Source organism: Asparagus officinalis, chromosome 1 (genome assembly GCF_001876935.1).
Source record: "Asparagus officinalis chromosome 1, Aspof.V1, whole genome shotgun sequence".
NCBI classification, from domain to species: domain Eukaryota; kingdom Viridiplantae; phylum Streptophyta; class Magnoliopsida; order Asparagales; family Asparagaceae; genus Asparagus; species Asparagus officinalis.
In genome coordinates this window covers 115,402,843-115,418,285 of record NC_033794.1, presented here as the reverse complement: position 1 = coordinate 115,418,285, position 15,443 = coordinate 115,402,843, and the positions used below count along the sequence as shown (strand labels likewise).

The window sequence follows — 15,443 nt, the reverse complement described above, 5'->3', positions numbered from 1 at the left end:
CCCCCCCCCCCCCCCCAAAAAAAAAGAAAAAGAAAAAAGAACGGCCAAGAACACTTCCCCCCTAGCAAATAGATTTCCACAAATAAAACAGTCTCTAAGCAATAAATTCTCAGATTAATTTCTATGTAAATTTATGTTTTGAGATCAGTAAAACCCTACAACAGCTTCCTCTCAGATTACATCACAAATAACTCAAAATTCTTCCAAAATTTCTCAGATCAATCAGTAAAAGTTGATCTCTAAACATTGATGTTTAGACAATAAAATTGATCAAATGTTGGAGGAATCAAAGATAAAACAAAATAATAGGAGAAGAAGAGTAAGTGAGAGGAGATTAGGTGATGAGGAGAGAAAGAGTATACCTATCGACGGAGATTTGACGGGAAAGAAAGGACGACGGCAGTCGGCGACTTCGTCGTAAAGATGCCGGCTGCGATCTGCTGGAAGGAGACAATGATGGCGACATCGTCTTCGTTGTCGCAGCCAGCAGTCACTGCGCGCGCCGATCTACTGGGAGTAGACGACTTGACCAGCGCACTGCCGATCGAGTTCGTTGCGCGTAGTGCACCTGTCCAGCGACGGCCGAACTTGGAGGCATCGACGCGCCGACGACGAGCCGACTTGGCCAGGAGAGGCCGCACGCACGATGGGACCTAGGCCGGGCAGACGGCGATGGCGACGTGACTTGGGGGAGATAGACGGCAATAGGACTTGGAGGAGACCGCGACGACGACGGGACTTAGGGGAGACGGAGACGGCAATAGGAATTGGAGGAGACCGCGACGGCAACGGGACTTGGGGGAGACAGAGACGACAATAGGACTTGGAGGAGACCGCGAAGGCGACGGGACTTGGGGGAGACAGAGACGGCAATAGGACTTTGGGGAGATGGTGACTTCGTGGTCCCGAGGCGTGGCGGCAATCTGACGATGGTGAGGAGGATAGGTCTGAAGTTGGGGGTCGTCGTTTTGGGGGGAAATGAAAACCCTAGGCTTAAAAACAGATTTTTGTTGTTTTGAGAAAAGCGTCGAAATTCTAGGTTGGTTGTGTTTTAGGATAGAAAAACAGATCAGTTCCCAAACGCGTTATGTTTCTTTTTTAGCAGAAACAAAACAAAAACGCCACAAACACCCTGGTTACCAAATGTAGCCTAAACAAACTAAAGGACAAAAAGGAAAATAAAATGTCACAAAGGGAAATTTGAAGTTTCTTGTCGTTTAACCCAAATTTTCTAAATAAATTGAGAAACCATGCACTATGAAGTAGCTGAATAAAATAAAGAACCATCAAATATTACATTGGAAGTCTTCCCCCTATTACTTCGTGTTCTTTCTGATGTGAATTGGTTTCTTCCCAAGTCCCAGCTCTTCCATGCTATGTAAACCTCTTCCCCTTGTTGTTAATACTCCAACAAACTAAAAGTCAAGAGAAAAAAAATGTTACAAAGGGAGATTTGAAGATTTTGTCATCTAAACCAAATTTATTCCTGGCAGAATGTTGATTTTGGCACTGTTTGGCAACCAAAAAAAAGTGTCTTATCTAAGAGCTTGTGTCTTATTGACTTGGTCAATAAGCTAGTAGAGCTGTTTGGTGACCAAAAATAGGAGAAAATTATTTTGAAGATTGTGTCTTTTCTAAGTAGCTTTTGGAAAGCTATCTCAAGTAGCGTTTGTCTTTGGGAAGGAGCTGTTAATTTTTTTCTTTCGTTTTTGCCCCTAATAATTCTAATTTTATATCAATAATATTGCATGACCTTTTTAGTCATTTAACAAATTTAAGCTAGTTGTACAGCTTCTTTTGCCAAACAGCTCTAGTCAATCAGCTAGCTACACAGCTATCAGCTTTCAGCTATAATTTCACAGCTTTCAGCTAGCTTGACAGCTTTCAGCTATAATCTCACAGCTTTCAGCTAGTTTTGCCAAACAGAGCCTTTATGGATAAGGATCAACTTAAAGGTTCTGAGAATGATATAGTATCTGATTAGATCAATTTCCTGTATATATATTTCTTCTGCAAATTTTAGTCTTGATTTTTCTTGTTATTCAAACTCACAAGGACTGAAGATAAACAATGTAGCTCAGTGGAGTTGTTACACATTGGCTAGTATGTAGGAATCATCACATTTTCTCAGTTATATCGTCGAGAGCTAAACGAGACAATAAATATAGTATTTAGAACTAGATCTATAAGCAAATAAAAATTAGGATATTAAATGTGTAGTGGTTGCTAATTAGTAATGTAGGTGACCCTTAATCGAGTTGAATAAAAAATGGACATATGTAACTCCAAAAAAAAAAAAAAAAATCAAATGTAGTGCTATTTCAGCAACTAGCATATGTATGGTTTGCTGTGTTCTTTTTCTGATATTTGAGCCTCTCCTAATGCTAATGCAAGACTACTATAATGTTTTCTATGTTTTCCTCTGGATATATGTTATTTTTTTCTACGATTTTCAAATGTATGGGTCCTTTTCACCAGGTGAAACTAAAGAACATGCTGTACCACACGGCACGTATCAACTGCCTAGCATGGTCTCCTGATAACCAAATGGTCGCTACTGGTTCTCTTGACACCTGTGTGATTGTGTACGACGTAGACAAGCCTGCAAGCAATCGAGTAACGATAAAAGGAGCTCACTTGGGAGGAGTCTCTGGTTTGGCTTTCGATGATGAGAACAGTGTGGTGAGCTCAGGAGAAGATGGATGTGTTCGTGTGTGGAAACTTAACCAGCAGTAACATAGTATGATTCTTTGCTAGGTGGTAATTTGCGCAGTGGTTGGTTCATCAAATAATGCAGTTGCATGTTTGGGTTTGACGTTAGTAGGTTTGTTTGCCTCGAGTTTGCATCTCCTGGTTTGGCTGTTATTGTTTTGTTTGGCTCGAGTTTTTGGGGTGTTTAAATTTGTGAAGATGGGAGAAAAGAGAAGTCGACATGTCCCAACTCTTTTTGTTGTGATTGTAATGTTCGTGGATTTTAAAGGTGAGGTGTAATATTTTGTTTGCCTTATCTTTGTTGTTTTAATTGGCAATTCTGATTTTTGCCTCATCTTTGTTGTTTCTGTTGGGAGGAGTCTCCGATCTAGCTTTCAAACAGTGGTGAGCTTTGAAGAAGATCAATGTATTTGTGTGTGAAAATTTATGAAGATAGTAGATTTCTCCGCAAGGCGATGATTGAGCTTTGGATGTTTGTATCTTTTCATTTTTAGGCTAGATGTTTAGCTTGCCTTGATTCGCATATGTTTTGGTTTGAGTTTTACCTATTTTGCTTGCTTGGAGTTGAGCTTTTGGGTATCTGAATTTGTGAAGATGGTATCATTTTTATTTTATTTTTGTTATTTTTTATCTTTTTTTTTCTCCGATAGCAAAGTTGGACAAAATTTTAAAGTGTGGTAGTGTTCGTGTGCCTCAACTCTTTTTGACAGATGATTCAGTTTATGGTATTGCTTCTGCAGATACAACCATAGGATGTATTTCTACTTCTCTACATTTGATGGATCTCCGCAGGGTAACAAAATGCTTCTTTCTGCAAGGGTATGGACAAATTTTCAAAACCGACCCCTTGGGGTTTTTATTTGCAAAAAACGACCGGTTTTGAAAATATTTACAAAAACCGACCCCAGGGGCTGAAAACAGGTCGGTTTTTGAAAATTTTTTTCCCAAACTTCACGGGAGTTGAACTCCCGTGAAGTTTTTCTCATAACAAAACTTCACGGGAGTTCAACTCCCGTGAAGTTTGGGAAAAAATTTTTCAAAAACCGACCTGTTTTCAGCCCCTGGGGTCGGTTTTTATAAATAAGTGTGAAATGGGTCGTTTTTTGCAATTAAAAACCCCAAAGGGTCGGTTTTGAAAATTTGTCCGCAAGGGTATTCCTCTTCTTGAATTCTTACAGACAACGCCTGAATTGATCAAAATATATTTGTTCTAATAGCGGATTAAAATATTTTTGTTCAAGCATTTCGGTTAAAATTTGTGCGAATACCAGGTGTTATGCCAGAATGGGCCAACTATCGATGATAAACATCGAAAATGTTTAGTGCCAATGGTATACAGACGATAATGTCTTTGGCAAATACCAGCTCTATAGCTGATCTCTTGCGAGGTATGCGGATTATATAAGGATGTTTCCTACGATTGTTGCTTTTCCTTTGCAGTGATGCAATTATGCTTACATGCCGAAAATAACTAGAAAGACATGGTTACCATTATCATCATTGTCTAGCGGGCTGGGGGGTAAAAAAAAACAAATATTTCTTCAGAAATATTTTCTTTCTTTGGGGGCTTTTAGTGTAACGGCAACCCCATGTCGATGGATATACATACATACGATACTCAAATGGGTTTTGTACTTGTAACCCCCAAATCAACTGCACTTATAAATTTACTCTCAGAATCTAGATATTTTCTAATTCACTTCATAATTCTACCACGTTGAGTTAAACATATCCCAAAAGCTATGTTATTATTAAGGAATTCCGGAACATTCCTAATTAGAAGAATTTTTCAAAACAGACCCACTTCAACTTTTTTTTCTTAAAACCGACCCGTTTTTTTTTTATTTATCAAAACCGACCCGATTTTGTAATTAGCAGATTAATCACATTCCTAAACAGTCGGGGTTGGCAACCCCGACTATTTAGGACATTAATTTTTAGGGTTTAAGGCTTCTAATTAGGGTTTAACACCTTCCTAAATAGTCGGGGTTGCCAACCCCGACTGTTTAGGATGGTGATTAAGCTGCTAATTACAAAATCGGGTCGGTTTTGATAAAAAAAAAAAAACGGGTCGGTTTTAAGAAAAAAAAGTTGAAGCGGGTCTGTTTTGAAAAATTCTTCTTCCTAATTATTTTGTAGTTGTTTGGCTGAAACATCCCCTCAGCCATCACAAATGTTAAGTTGGATCTGCTAAAGAAACACACCCGACCCGACAAACAGGAAACTATCGGGTCCCCACTGGCCACTACCCAAACCCGATTACCGTCTACGGTACATTTTCGCTCACTTGTTCCTCTGGAGCCTTCCCTCCTTTTGTTCCTCACTTGTTAATTGTTCGGGGGGAGAGAGAGAGAGAGAGAGAACAAAGGGAAAATGGCTTCAGGCTTGAAAATGGACGAAGAGACAGCGCTGGAAATGGTGAAGAAAGGAGCGACCCTCCTCCTCCTCAACGTCCCTCAGTTCACTCTCTTCGGCGTCGACACCCAGGTTTCTTTTTCTTCCTCTCTCTCCTCTTCCTTTTGACCTAATTTGAGAGCTTAGGACCAAGTAAAATGGCACGCTAGCCAGCGTACCTCTATTCAAGAGTCCCTCGGAGGGGAATTTATTTTTTTGTTTTGGTAAAGATTCGATCTTGGTTACGATGTGTTAACTGTGTTTGAGTTAATGCGGCTGTGAAAAGGAATTCGGTTTAAATGGTGTTTCCTTTGCCTTTTTGCAGGTGTTTTCTGTTGGACCGAACTTTATGGGTATCAAGATGGTCCCTCCTGGCCCGCATTTCATCTACTATTGCGCTGCGAACAAGTAAGCTTAATCAGGAGATAATTGAAAATTTTATTAAATAGTTGAGCATGACGCAATCTAATCTGGCTAATAGATTGAGGCAATGGGTTTATGCTCGGTTCTTCTCCTGTATATAGAGCTTAGTTTTACATATTTTTTTAAAAAAAATTGATGTTTGTTGTGATACCCTCTATATTGTGGCTGTGTAGCCACTTCTGCCCCCTAAACTATTTAATTGGCAGCAACACTCGTCGGGATTTTGTTAGTCTAGACATGAAAGTTAACCATGGGGCACCTCTGTTTCTCCTATTTATCACTTTCTTCCTAACAAATTGCCGCTTTAAATGTAGTGGATGAGCATTTGCTTTTTCAAAATAAATTGTCTCGTTCTTTCTTTTTTCCTCTCTTGCCAAAAATGTTACATTTTTTTGTTGCCACTGTTTGCTTACACTAATTTTTGTGATGAAATTAAGAGCCATAACAATTCTTCTCAAATTTTTTATTAGGAAAATTAAAAATGATTGAAGATTCACAAATCACTAAACTTCTACAGATGTGTTTTCTATAATTTAGGATGTTTTTCCGCATGCAGACTGTGAGATGTCTTGCATTTTTTTTGTGTCAATACATGTATGCCCCATAACTACTCCATTTTATGGGACATAATATTTGATGAACAGTGTCATGGCTAGTTATGATGTTTATTGTTATGACTAGTTAACTAAATAGAAGGGATTTCTTGGCTGAAAACAAATCTAGACATCTTTTTCTTTCCACTAAGATTTTCTGGCTTGAAGGATTAGTAAGGCCATCTAATAGCTGCTCAAGATATCATGCTTGTAACAATTTCAAATAAATCCATTCAGTTGATTTACCATTATTTATGGTTTTATGGGCATTAAAGGGCTTGATGTTCTTATACGAATTTGAAGTTGATCCAGGTTATAGATAGGACTGTATCCGTTAAACTTGTTTTGATATATTTCTTTCATTCCTTTTTCGGACTGGGAGCTCTTTTTTTAACTTCTTATGTTTTGTGATGCATATAGAGAAGGAAAAGAGTTTTCACCGACTGTTGGTTTCTTCATTATTGCTCACCCATCAGAGGTATTTCTTCAATTTCCTACATCTTAGATCCCCATTTGTTGACCGTATAATTAGTTTTTAATGTTTTTTGTGAACCTTGTTGATAAATTCACATATTGTAACTTGATGTAATTTAAGGATCTAACTTCTCAGTTCTGGATATTTTCCCTTTACATGTATCTATCATATCTTTCATTGAAAATGCTGACATACTAAGTTTCAAGAGAAAATATTGTAGGAATAGTCTTTCTCCTCTTAGGAACATCTCAGCATAATAAAACTCCTCAAAGACTTGAATTTATTCTAAATTTGATGCTTCTGGTCTGGTTATCAACCCCTCATGGTGGACTCTTACTCATATTATGTTCGTCATATTGTGTAATGCATGTTGCAGAAGTTTTGTCTGTTTTAACATATGCATTTCTCCAAATATAGCTGCAAAGCAGATCCCTTCGTAGCCTTATCGAGAGCATAGGTCTTTAAACAAATAGTAAATGCTTTTTAACAATTTTGAGCTTGGAACAAGTTTGAGAACAAGGCAGTTAAGCTTCAGAGGTTCCTTATTTTATCCATATTTCATATCACTCGTTGCAAGAAACCATGACAGCATGATGTTATTTATTGGACTTGATCACGTGGTTATATTAGCATAGATCACATATAAGATTCTCAGACCTTTGCCTAAATGTGACACATCTAACCCTATCAAACAGCCTAATACCTGTTGTTTAATGATTCATGGAACTTCTACCAATTGCATATCTTATGTCTCTTAAGATATGGGTCAGAATTGGAACAAGCCATAGACTTTCTTCTTCTCATTTCAAATTTGTGTGTGCGTGCATGTTTGTATACAACATTTTCTCTTTCAAACTAGATTATCTCTTTCTCGCTCTCGCTTCTTTGCTCTCTTCCAAAGTTCCACTAGTTTCATTAATCATGATTTAAGTGGCAAATAAATTGTTGTTAGAAAATTGTGTCAAGGAAACTTAAAATTAATTCAAGATCTTGGGTGTTGCTATCTATTAGATCACCCAAACTATCTTGATTTCATGTTCTTGTGTAAATTTGTTTTTTGCCAAGTTCTTTGCACATGCAAGAATAAGCAAAACTGAAGTAAACAAAATTGGTGCAGCATTTGAAGGATTACTTGTGGTCATCTAGCATTTCTTTACTTCTCTCTTAAAAAAGAACCGGTTAGACCGGATGGCTTTCTTAGATGTTAACTGAGGTTGGAATTACAGTAATAGTATATGTTGTTATGTTCATTACTTTTGGTTTGTTCCATTCACTTGAAGGAAGAAAATAATTGCTTTCTCTTCTACTCCTTGACCTCCAAATGATATTCACTTAAACTGCAGATCTCATTAAAAGTTCTTTAGGCAAAAAGGGAAACCTAGTTATATTTTACAGATTCAAGGCTGTCATGATACATTATGATATGTTTTACGTATTCGAGATGTGATAATATACATTTTAAGGGAAAACTTTGCTTCTCATCTTTAATAGATAAACACAGCTTTGTTTTTTAATATGATTGCCTCAGGTAATAGTTCGTGAGTGGCATCAACAAGAGGAGCGGTTGGCCAAAATCTCGGAAGAAGAGGTTCTTTGTCTACCCTTTCTATCTTACGTCAAGCATTTTGTACAGTTGTAGTTGGAAGTGTAGATATACTTTTTTATAAAAAAATTAAATGTGGGTATAATCTTGGAGTCTCCTACATCAATGATTCTGAGTTCCGCTATAAGTATTTTAAGTGTACTATTCATGGTTTGTTTTGTTTACACTGCAGCTTGGTTGCATGAGCTTAAACTGAGAAACAAAAGGAATGAGTTCATATACCATTGGCTAGGCATCTAGGGTGCTTGTGACCTAGTTATACTTGGTCAAAAGTAGGAATTTGATGCCGATTTACTACAGAGAATTGACGATTATGTTGAATGAGCATAAATTGTAAGACCAAAATGGTAGGTTTATTTACTACTAGGAAGATATTCAGGTTTTGCACAGCTTAGCTTTCTAGTTATGTTTGGGTTCAGGAGAAATGGTTAAGAACGGTTAATTGTCTATAACAACTCAAAATCTCAAACAAATTCTTCTGCGCTTCCTGGAGTTTGGATTAGATCATTTTGAGGTCAAGTTAAGATATTCATTGGTTGGGTTTACCTGGGATAAAACAATAATCTGGTAAAGGAAGGTAGCTTTGTAAATACCTTTTGAGGCCATGTTCAAATCATTTGATCCAACAGTAACGGCCGGTTTTGCCAATCACTCCTCCAATATTGTTAGTTTAACTGTGGTCCTCAGTAATTTTAACCCATATTTATTAAATTTGTTTGACAATATGAAGCCATGTTCTCTTTTAACCCCAACTGTAACCGATTTTAAACGTGGCCCTAGGCTTCAGCTTGTTGAACGCTATACCTTCCAAATAGTTACCTGGGTTAGCAATTTGAGACCCAACTCTTTTGTGGAGATTCTGAATCCTGACCCGAGCTTGACAGGCGACCTTATTTTATGGGAGAAGGTGCAGAGGATGATGATGTTTCATGGCATATTGCTGATGTTTATTGGAGTATTCAATTGAAGTAAATAACTTTTATATCATGGTGTTTTTTTTATATTGTGATATAGTTGAAATGTTTATCCATTGAGAATTTTGTCATGCTAATTAGATGATTACTTTAGACGGTTAAACTAGGGCACTATCTGCATAGGTACGTGGTCTATGACAGTTGTGAACAAGATTTCACCATGTAGCTGAAGTGGACAACTTATTTTGAAAAATTATTCTCATCAGATGTATCATGCCATCTATATCTGATACTCATTTTACACGGTCATTTCTTGCTCGCACTTCTGTGGATACCAATATTTATACATTTACTTAAAAGTGTTCCATAAGATGAATTGAGAAATGCTCTACCTGGAGATTTTAGTTTGTGTTATTTAATATTTTCCTCTATTGGTTACATCTAGAAAGTCATTCTAAATTATTCTGTACACTATTAGATGTCTGTAGGGTTATCAGTAGGGTGAAGGTTACATCTAGATTGTAACTTCTTTTCTTATGTTCTGACACAGTGTTCATGTTCACAAAGTACCCATGTTATCCGGTCTCATCTAACAGTAAAGAAAAGTTTTCTCAATGAAAATGATGTTGCAAATGATTAAAAATGAAAATACATCCCATCTTATGTTTGTAGTTGTATCATGATATTCTCAATATTTTTTCTTCTTTTTTGTGCTAGTTTAGGCTTTATGCGTGACAGACTGATAGTGTATGTATTTGACCTTTGTGGTCTCTAGTGGATGCATCAACTTTCAATTCATGGCACGTTACCTGCATCAAATTGCTTTCTCCATTCTTCCTTTTTTCCCATATGGTTTTAACTATTGCCTCGATCTTTTTATTGGCTTCAATTAATTTGATCTTTAAGTAGATTCACTATCTCGATCCCTTCTTCCCTCTGTCTTTTTTGTGTGTGTGTGTGTGTGTTCTTGTGTGTGTTTGTTTGTTCATGATTGTGTGCATCTTTCAAAGAACTTGAGTTCATTTTCTTAATTACCTATATTGTTTTGTCCTTTGTTGTACTGAACCATAATAATTGGTAGATCTTTAACTAGAATTTGCATTTTCTGTTAGGAAGCCAGGTATTTTGAAGCAGTGAAACGCTTTGAATTTGATCACCACCTAGGGCCTTATGCTTTAGATCACTTTGGGGAGTGGAAGCAGCTTTCAAGTTATATCACAAAGGATACCATTGAACGGATTGGTACACTCCATCACTTATTTCATGTTGTTTTCTGTTGGTGAATTTTTTTGTATCTGAGCCTATTATGTTCTTGTTATCTGATTATAGTTATATTTATAAAACCAGGCACATACCATGACATGCCTACATTCCAAATTCCCTTTCATGTATAGTGTTTAGCATCAGGCATGGTAAGGCTTAAGCTGCCATAAGATCCTGTATATGGTACTCTACAGTACGTTTTTCTACATATATGGTTATGAAAGGCCCGGTTTTTCTTTTATTAGTTCATCAGTTCCTGATTACATTTACTGCTTATTATTATATCATATATGATTTGGCAAATTATGCCATCACAAATTATATATTTTAGTACAATGGATGATTCATCAGTCGGGCTGTGATGCCTTTTTCTTCATACATTCCGTATTTTAGTACCATGGACAATTCATAAAAAATACATGTTTTCCAGGTACTCCCTTCAGTCAGGCTGTGATAAACTTTAGCCGAGTTTTCTACTTATGTGTTCTAGAATGAACACTGTTGTGATGCTGCTACCTATAAACTATCAACTACTCGATAGAATGGTGTACACAAAAGAGCTCTCCCTCCCTCCCTCCCTCCCGTTTGTTTTCTCTTGCTCTTTTACTCTTTTCCTTCGGAGGGAAGGGTATTGGCAGATGACTGAAAAATATTAAATTATTTTATGTCACGCCCTGATTCCAAAATGTAATAGTTTGGAGCGTGACTCGGCCGGCAATGCAACCATACGGTCACTTTCACGCCTCTGGATTATCCTGTATGTCAATATAAAACTAAAACTACACCATAGAGCATGTAACCAAGATAATAAAAGAAATGTATAGATAAAAAAATCTCCAAAAAAGAACAGAGTTCGAATACGAGTTCACAACTATCCACCATGGAAAAGAGTCAAGAATTTTTTTACATCTTAGTCTAGAAAAGTCACATGGAACTCAAGAGAAAAGCCTAAACCAAATAACTACCTAAAACAACTGAACTGAAGAACTGATAGAATGAACGGTGATCACTGCCGCTGAGTCTGCTCCTCGAAATACTCTCAGTCCTGCGAAGAAAGAACAGTCTCCGAGTCTGGGACACGCAAACACCAGGGGAGTCAGAAAACTTCCAACAAGCATGTAAAATGAGAAAATTGTGCGTGTGTAAGTGTAGGTAGCATATAAAAAAAAGATGAATTCTAAATTAACAATGATGAAAGGAAATGCTAGTCAAGAGATCAAGATAAGGTCCATCACCAACACACAAGCATATTATTATTATTTTAGATGTTATTTGAATTAGAGAAGAATAATTTTATGTATATAAATCGGTTCCCCGTAAACCGTCTCGGGAACACGGCTTCAAGTCAAGTATTGGCCCTTTGGCTCTTGTATATATAACTCATGATATCAGGAATGCGTATGTGACCGTTTATATACATGTTATATTCTTCGTCTAATTCCCCTTTATAAACCCCATGTTTTTTGTTTAATCTAAGTGACTGTGCATAAAATGTTGTGCACTAACCACAGAGTTATTGTGAACCGACTTATGTAAAACTATGAAAATAAACGTGATCCAAAACATGTCCAATCAAGATGGGTGCATCGTCTAGTCGATGCTACAAAAGTAATAGCCAAGAAAATACCTCATATCGGGATATCGATATCGAGGGCATAACCATGCTATGAAAGCACGCTTATAGATCATATTTTTAACAGAAGTCGTCTTCATGCACCATCAACCTCATTAAATGTCACTAGGTGATCAACATAGCATCAGGTGATCCAATAAGCATCAAGAGATCAAACAATATCATCATTCATCTTAATAAACAAAAAATAACTAATTAGCTAATTGTTAGTGTCAAACGGTCTAACAAATTTTAAATTGACTACATAGAAATCTACAAAAACTGATTTTAGTGAGAAAAAAACTTAAACAGGTCTGAAATATGATATTGGGTCCTAACTAGGTCAAACGAGTTTGAAATTTGGGTTTTTAGATCCAAACGAGCCTGAAAATTGGATAATGGGTCTGTAATTTAGGGTTATGGATCCAAACGGATCTGAAAATTTAATAACGGATCTGTAATTTGATAATGGGTCCGAACTGGGTCGGGTCCGAGGGGTTATAGATCTAAACAGGTCGGGTATTTGTGTATTTTGAACCCAAACGGGTCTGGAATTTAGTAACGGGTCTGTACTAGGTCGGGTTCGGTTGCAAACCGTCCCAAAACATATATGTGTGAAAAAGGAAGGCCTAGGGTTCGAACTCCAGACACTTGCATCATAGTCAAGTGCAACTAATAACTACACCCATAACTGTTTCATGTCTAAGAGAATGCAGACAATAAGTAAATCTCGGTTTCTATTAAATTCCTAAATAAACATTTTCAATTTGATAATGGGTCTGAACTGGGTCGGGTCCGAGGGGTTATAGATCTAAACGGGTCGGGTATTTGTGTATTTTGAACTCAAACGGGTCTGGAATATAGTAACGGGTCTGTACCGGGTCGGGTTCGGTTTCAAACCGACCCAAAACATATATATGTGTGAAAAAGGAAGGCCTAGGGTTCGAACTCCAGACACTTGCATCATAGTCAAGTGCAACTAATAACTATACCCATAGCTGTTTCATGTCTAAGAGAATGCGGACAATAAGTAAATCTCGGTTTCTATTAAATTCCTAAATAAACATTTTTAAATAAGTAAATGATAAACTTTATATATAAGCCGAAATTTTTATCTTTTGATTTATACGAAAATTTATGAAAAAATAATAGTACTAATAGCAATAGTAATGTTAAAATCATGGAGAGAAAAATATAATCAATAAATAAGATAGTAAAAATAGATCCTAGGATTATAAATCGTATTATTTATTTCCCCGAATAAGATATAACAAAAAAAAATCTCTAATAATTTTAAATATGAATACTACTATTTATTTCTATGAACTAGAAAGGAAAAGAAAAAAAAGATGGTGTTGCATGAAGCATAAACTAATAAGAAATTTTGAAAATGATTGAGGGAAGAAAATGCTTGCTCATATAAATCTTCACCTATTTACAGCTTTGCCATCAAGTTATTTACAGCTCATGCCATCAACTATTTACAGCTAATGCCATCAACTATTTACAACTAATGCCATCAAACTATTTACAGCTAATGTCATCAAACTATTTACTACGAATGCCATCAACTAATATCATATGTATTAATCAGATTAATAACTTACAAATATTAAAAATCATTGAAAAAAATATATGTAACGAGTGGGAAAAAAAATCAAAAATATTAATAATTATAAAGTAATAATATTGAGGAAAAGAATGCTTACCGATTCGTCGAATAAAAGACTATGAACCACAAATCCTAAAGAAAAAAAAATCCAAATCTCGTTCTCTCTTGTTCTTGGTTGGGTTTTCCTTCTCTCTTTTTTTTCGTTTTTTTCCCTCTGCGGGGTTGAGGGAAGAAGAGGAGAGAAGATCTATATATAAGGGAATGTTAAGATTTTTTTTTTAGAATCCCTAAAACTAAGGGAGTTTAATTTGTGGAAAAGAGTAGTTGTAACAAAAAACTGCAGGGATTCATGATTGGATGTGGGAGGATCAATTCATAAAGATTTGTCGGGCAAAATATCCGGAAAAAAATCTTCTTTTTTTCCCCACGATCTCACCAAAAAAATCGCAACAGACCACTGCAGAAGTGGAGTTGCATACATGGGCTTTACTAATGGCCTTTTTTTCAATTCCAAATCATGTGGGCTTCTAATATAAGACCTTGCATAAAAAAAATTGACTATTACATTTTACATCACACTAGTCACTTATATATTGCTCTGAAATTTTCATCTAAATCTTAATGTTGTGAAGTTCAAATTAATATTTTAATGTAAGCTTCAAAATGCGCTGTCACATTTTAACATGTAGTCTAATGCAAAATATTCCTGTATGTTTTTCATTTCTTTCTTTAGTGACTAGTAAACTTTGTAGAGGTTATGGAGCATTTCATGCATACTCCCCATGCAAATTAGTTGTTACCTAGTTGAAATAGTTTGCGATATATTTTGTTCCCAAGCGATGTTAAGCATCATTTTGATTTCATATTTTGTTACTGATATATTAGGGAATTAAGAAAGGATGCTGTTTATAAGTAAACTCATTCCAAATTAAACAAGAGAGTCATTAGTTTGTAGCTCATTTAATACTGTACAAAGTTATCCAACATAGTAATATTACTTTAACACTTCCTTTACCTGCTTATGCAAAAATGTTCAATTGTTTTGGTAGCAAACTACTTTTGAGATTTAATTCCTTTCCTTTTCTTATAGAAGTTCCACTTTAGTATTCTCCTTCACTCATTGTTTATTTTATTCCATATGGTCATTAGTAATACGGCTACGCTGTAATATGGCCTCACTTACTGTGAACATCCCACATTGTATGATAAGACTGCAACGTGCTTCTATTTATTGGTTGAGAATCTTTTCCCTCTTTAGATGGAAATGTCCTAAAGAATGATCTTCCACTTAAAGTGCGAGTATTGATACTGATTGTGCCAAAGTTCATTTGGTGAGATGAGCCTTTTTAGTGATTGAGGACAGGGGTCAGGCAGTAAGAGTGTTGCTAGTCAACACGGGTTTTGTAGGGGGAAGGTTGACCTAACACTCTAACAGATATCAGCTTTACTTGTACTACCTTAAGGACTTAACTGAATAAGCTGAATCATTTGTTAGAGGTTTCTGCCATAATCACATCGTGAAAACATGGTGGAGGATTTTAAAGCTAGACGGTGGAACTTTGCTATTTGTTGGATGTGAAATTTGGAAGCCAAGTGTTTTGTTTAGAAAGTAAGCTCTGGTTGCAAACATGGTTCTAAAATTTCCAAGGTACGGATTGTTGCAAAAAGATCTTTGTGAAGACAAGTTGGGAGAAGATCACCACTTGTAGGACTCTCTCTATCTCATAGTTTGTGGATCTGACTAGGTTGAGGTGTAGTTTGTAAGTTTCTGTGCAGATGAAACCTGGATCTGGACTCGACTATTATCCATGTCCCTTCTGATGATTACTGCCTTCCAAATCC

At 36.3% G+C, this 15,443-nt stretch overlaps 2 protein-coding genes across 2 annotated transcripts in view; both read left to right on the top strand.

Annotated features, from left to right (window-relative positions):
* The window catches only part of LOC109829119 (actin-interacting protein 1-2-like), a 13,410-nt gene extending 10,231 nt beyond the window's left edge, over positions 1–3,179 (top strand). The window contains exon 6 of the mRNA XM_020396224.1: positions 2,479–3,179. Coding sequence (XP_020251813.1) covers positions 2,479–2,736 — 258 coding nt within the window. The 3' untranslated portion in view covers positions 2,737–3,179. The remainder of the gene's footprint in view (positions 1–2,478) is intronic.
* Positions 5,015–15,443, top strand: part of LOC109829118 (protein AAR2 homolog) — an 18,982-nt gene continuing 8,553 nt past the window's right edge. Inside the window, exons 1-5 of the mRNA XM_020396223.1 lie at positions 5,015–5,199; positions 5,432–5,514; positions 6,543–6,600; positions 8,126–8,185; positions 10,227–10,356. Of these exons, the coding sequence (XP_020251812.1) occupies positions 5,086–5,199; positions 5,432–5,514; positions 6,543–6,600; positions 8,126–8,185; positions 10,227–10,356 (445 nt within the window). The 5' untranslated portion in view covers positions 5,015–5,085. The remainder of the gene's footprint in view (positions 5,200–5,431; positions 5,515–6,542; positions 6,601–8,125; positions 8,186–10,226; positions 10,357–15,443) is intronic.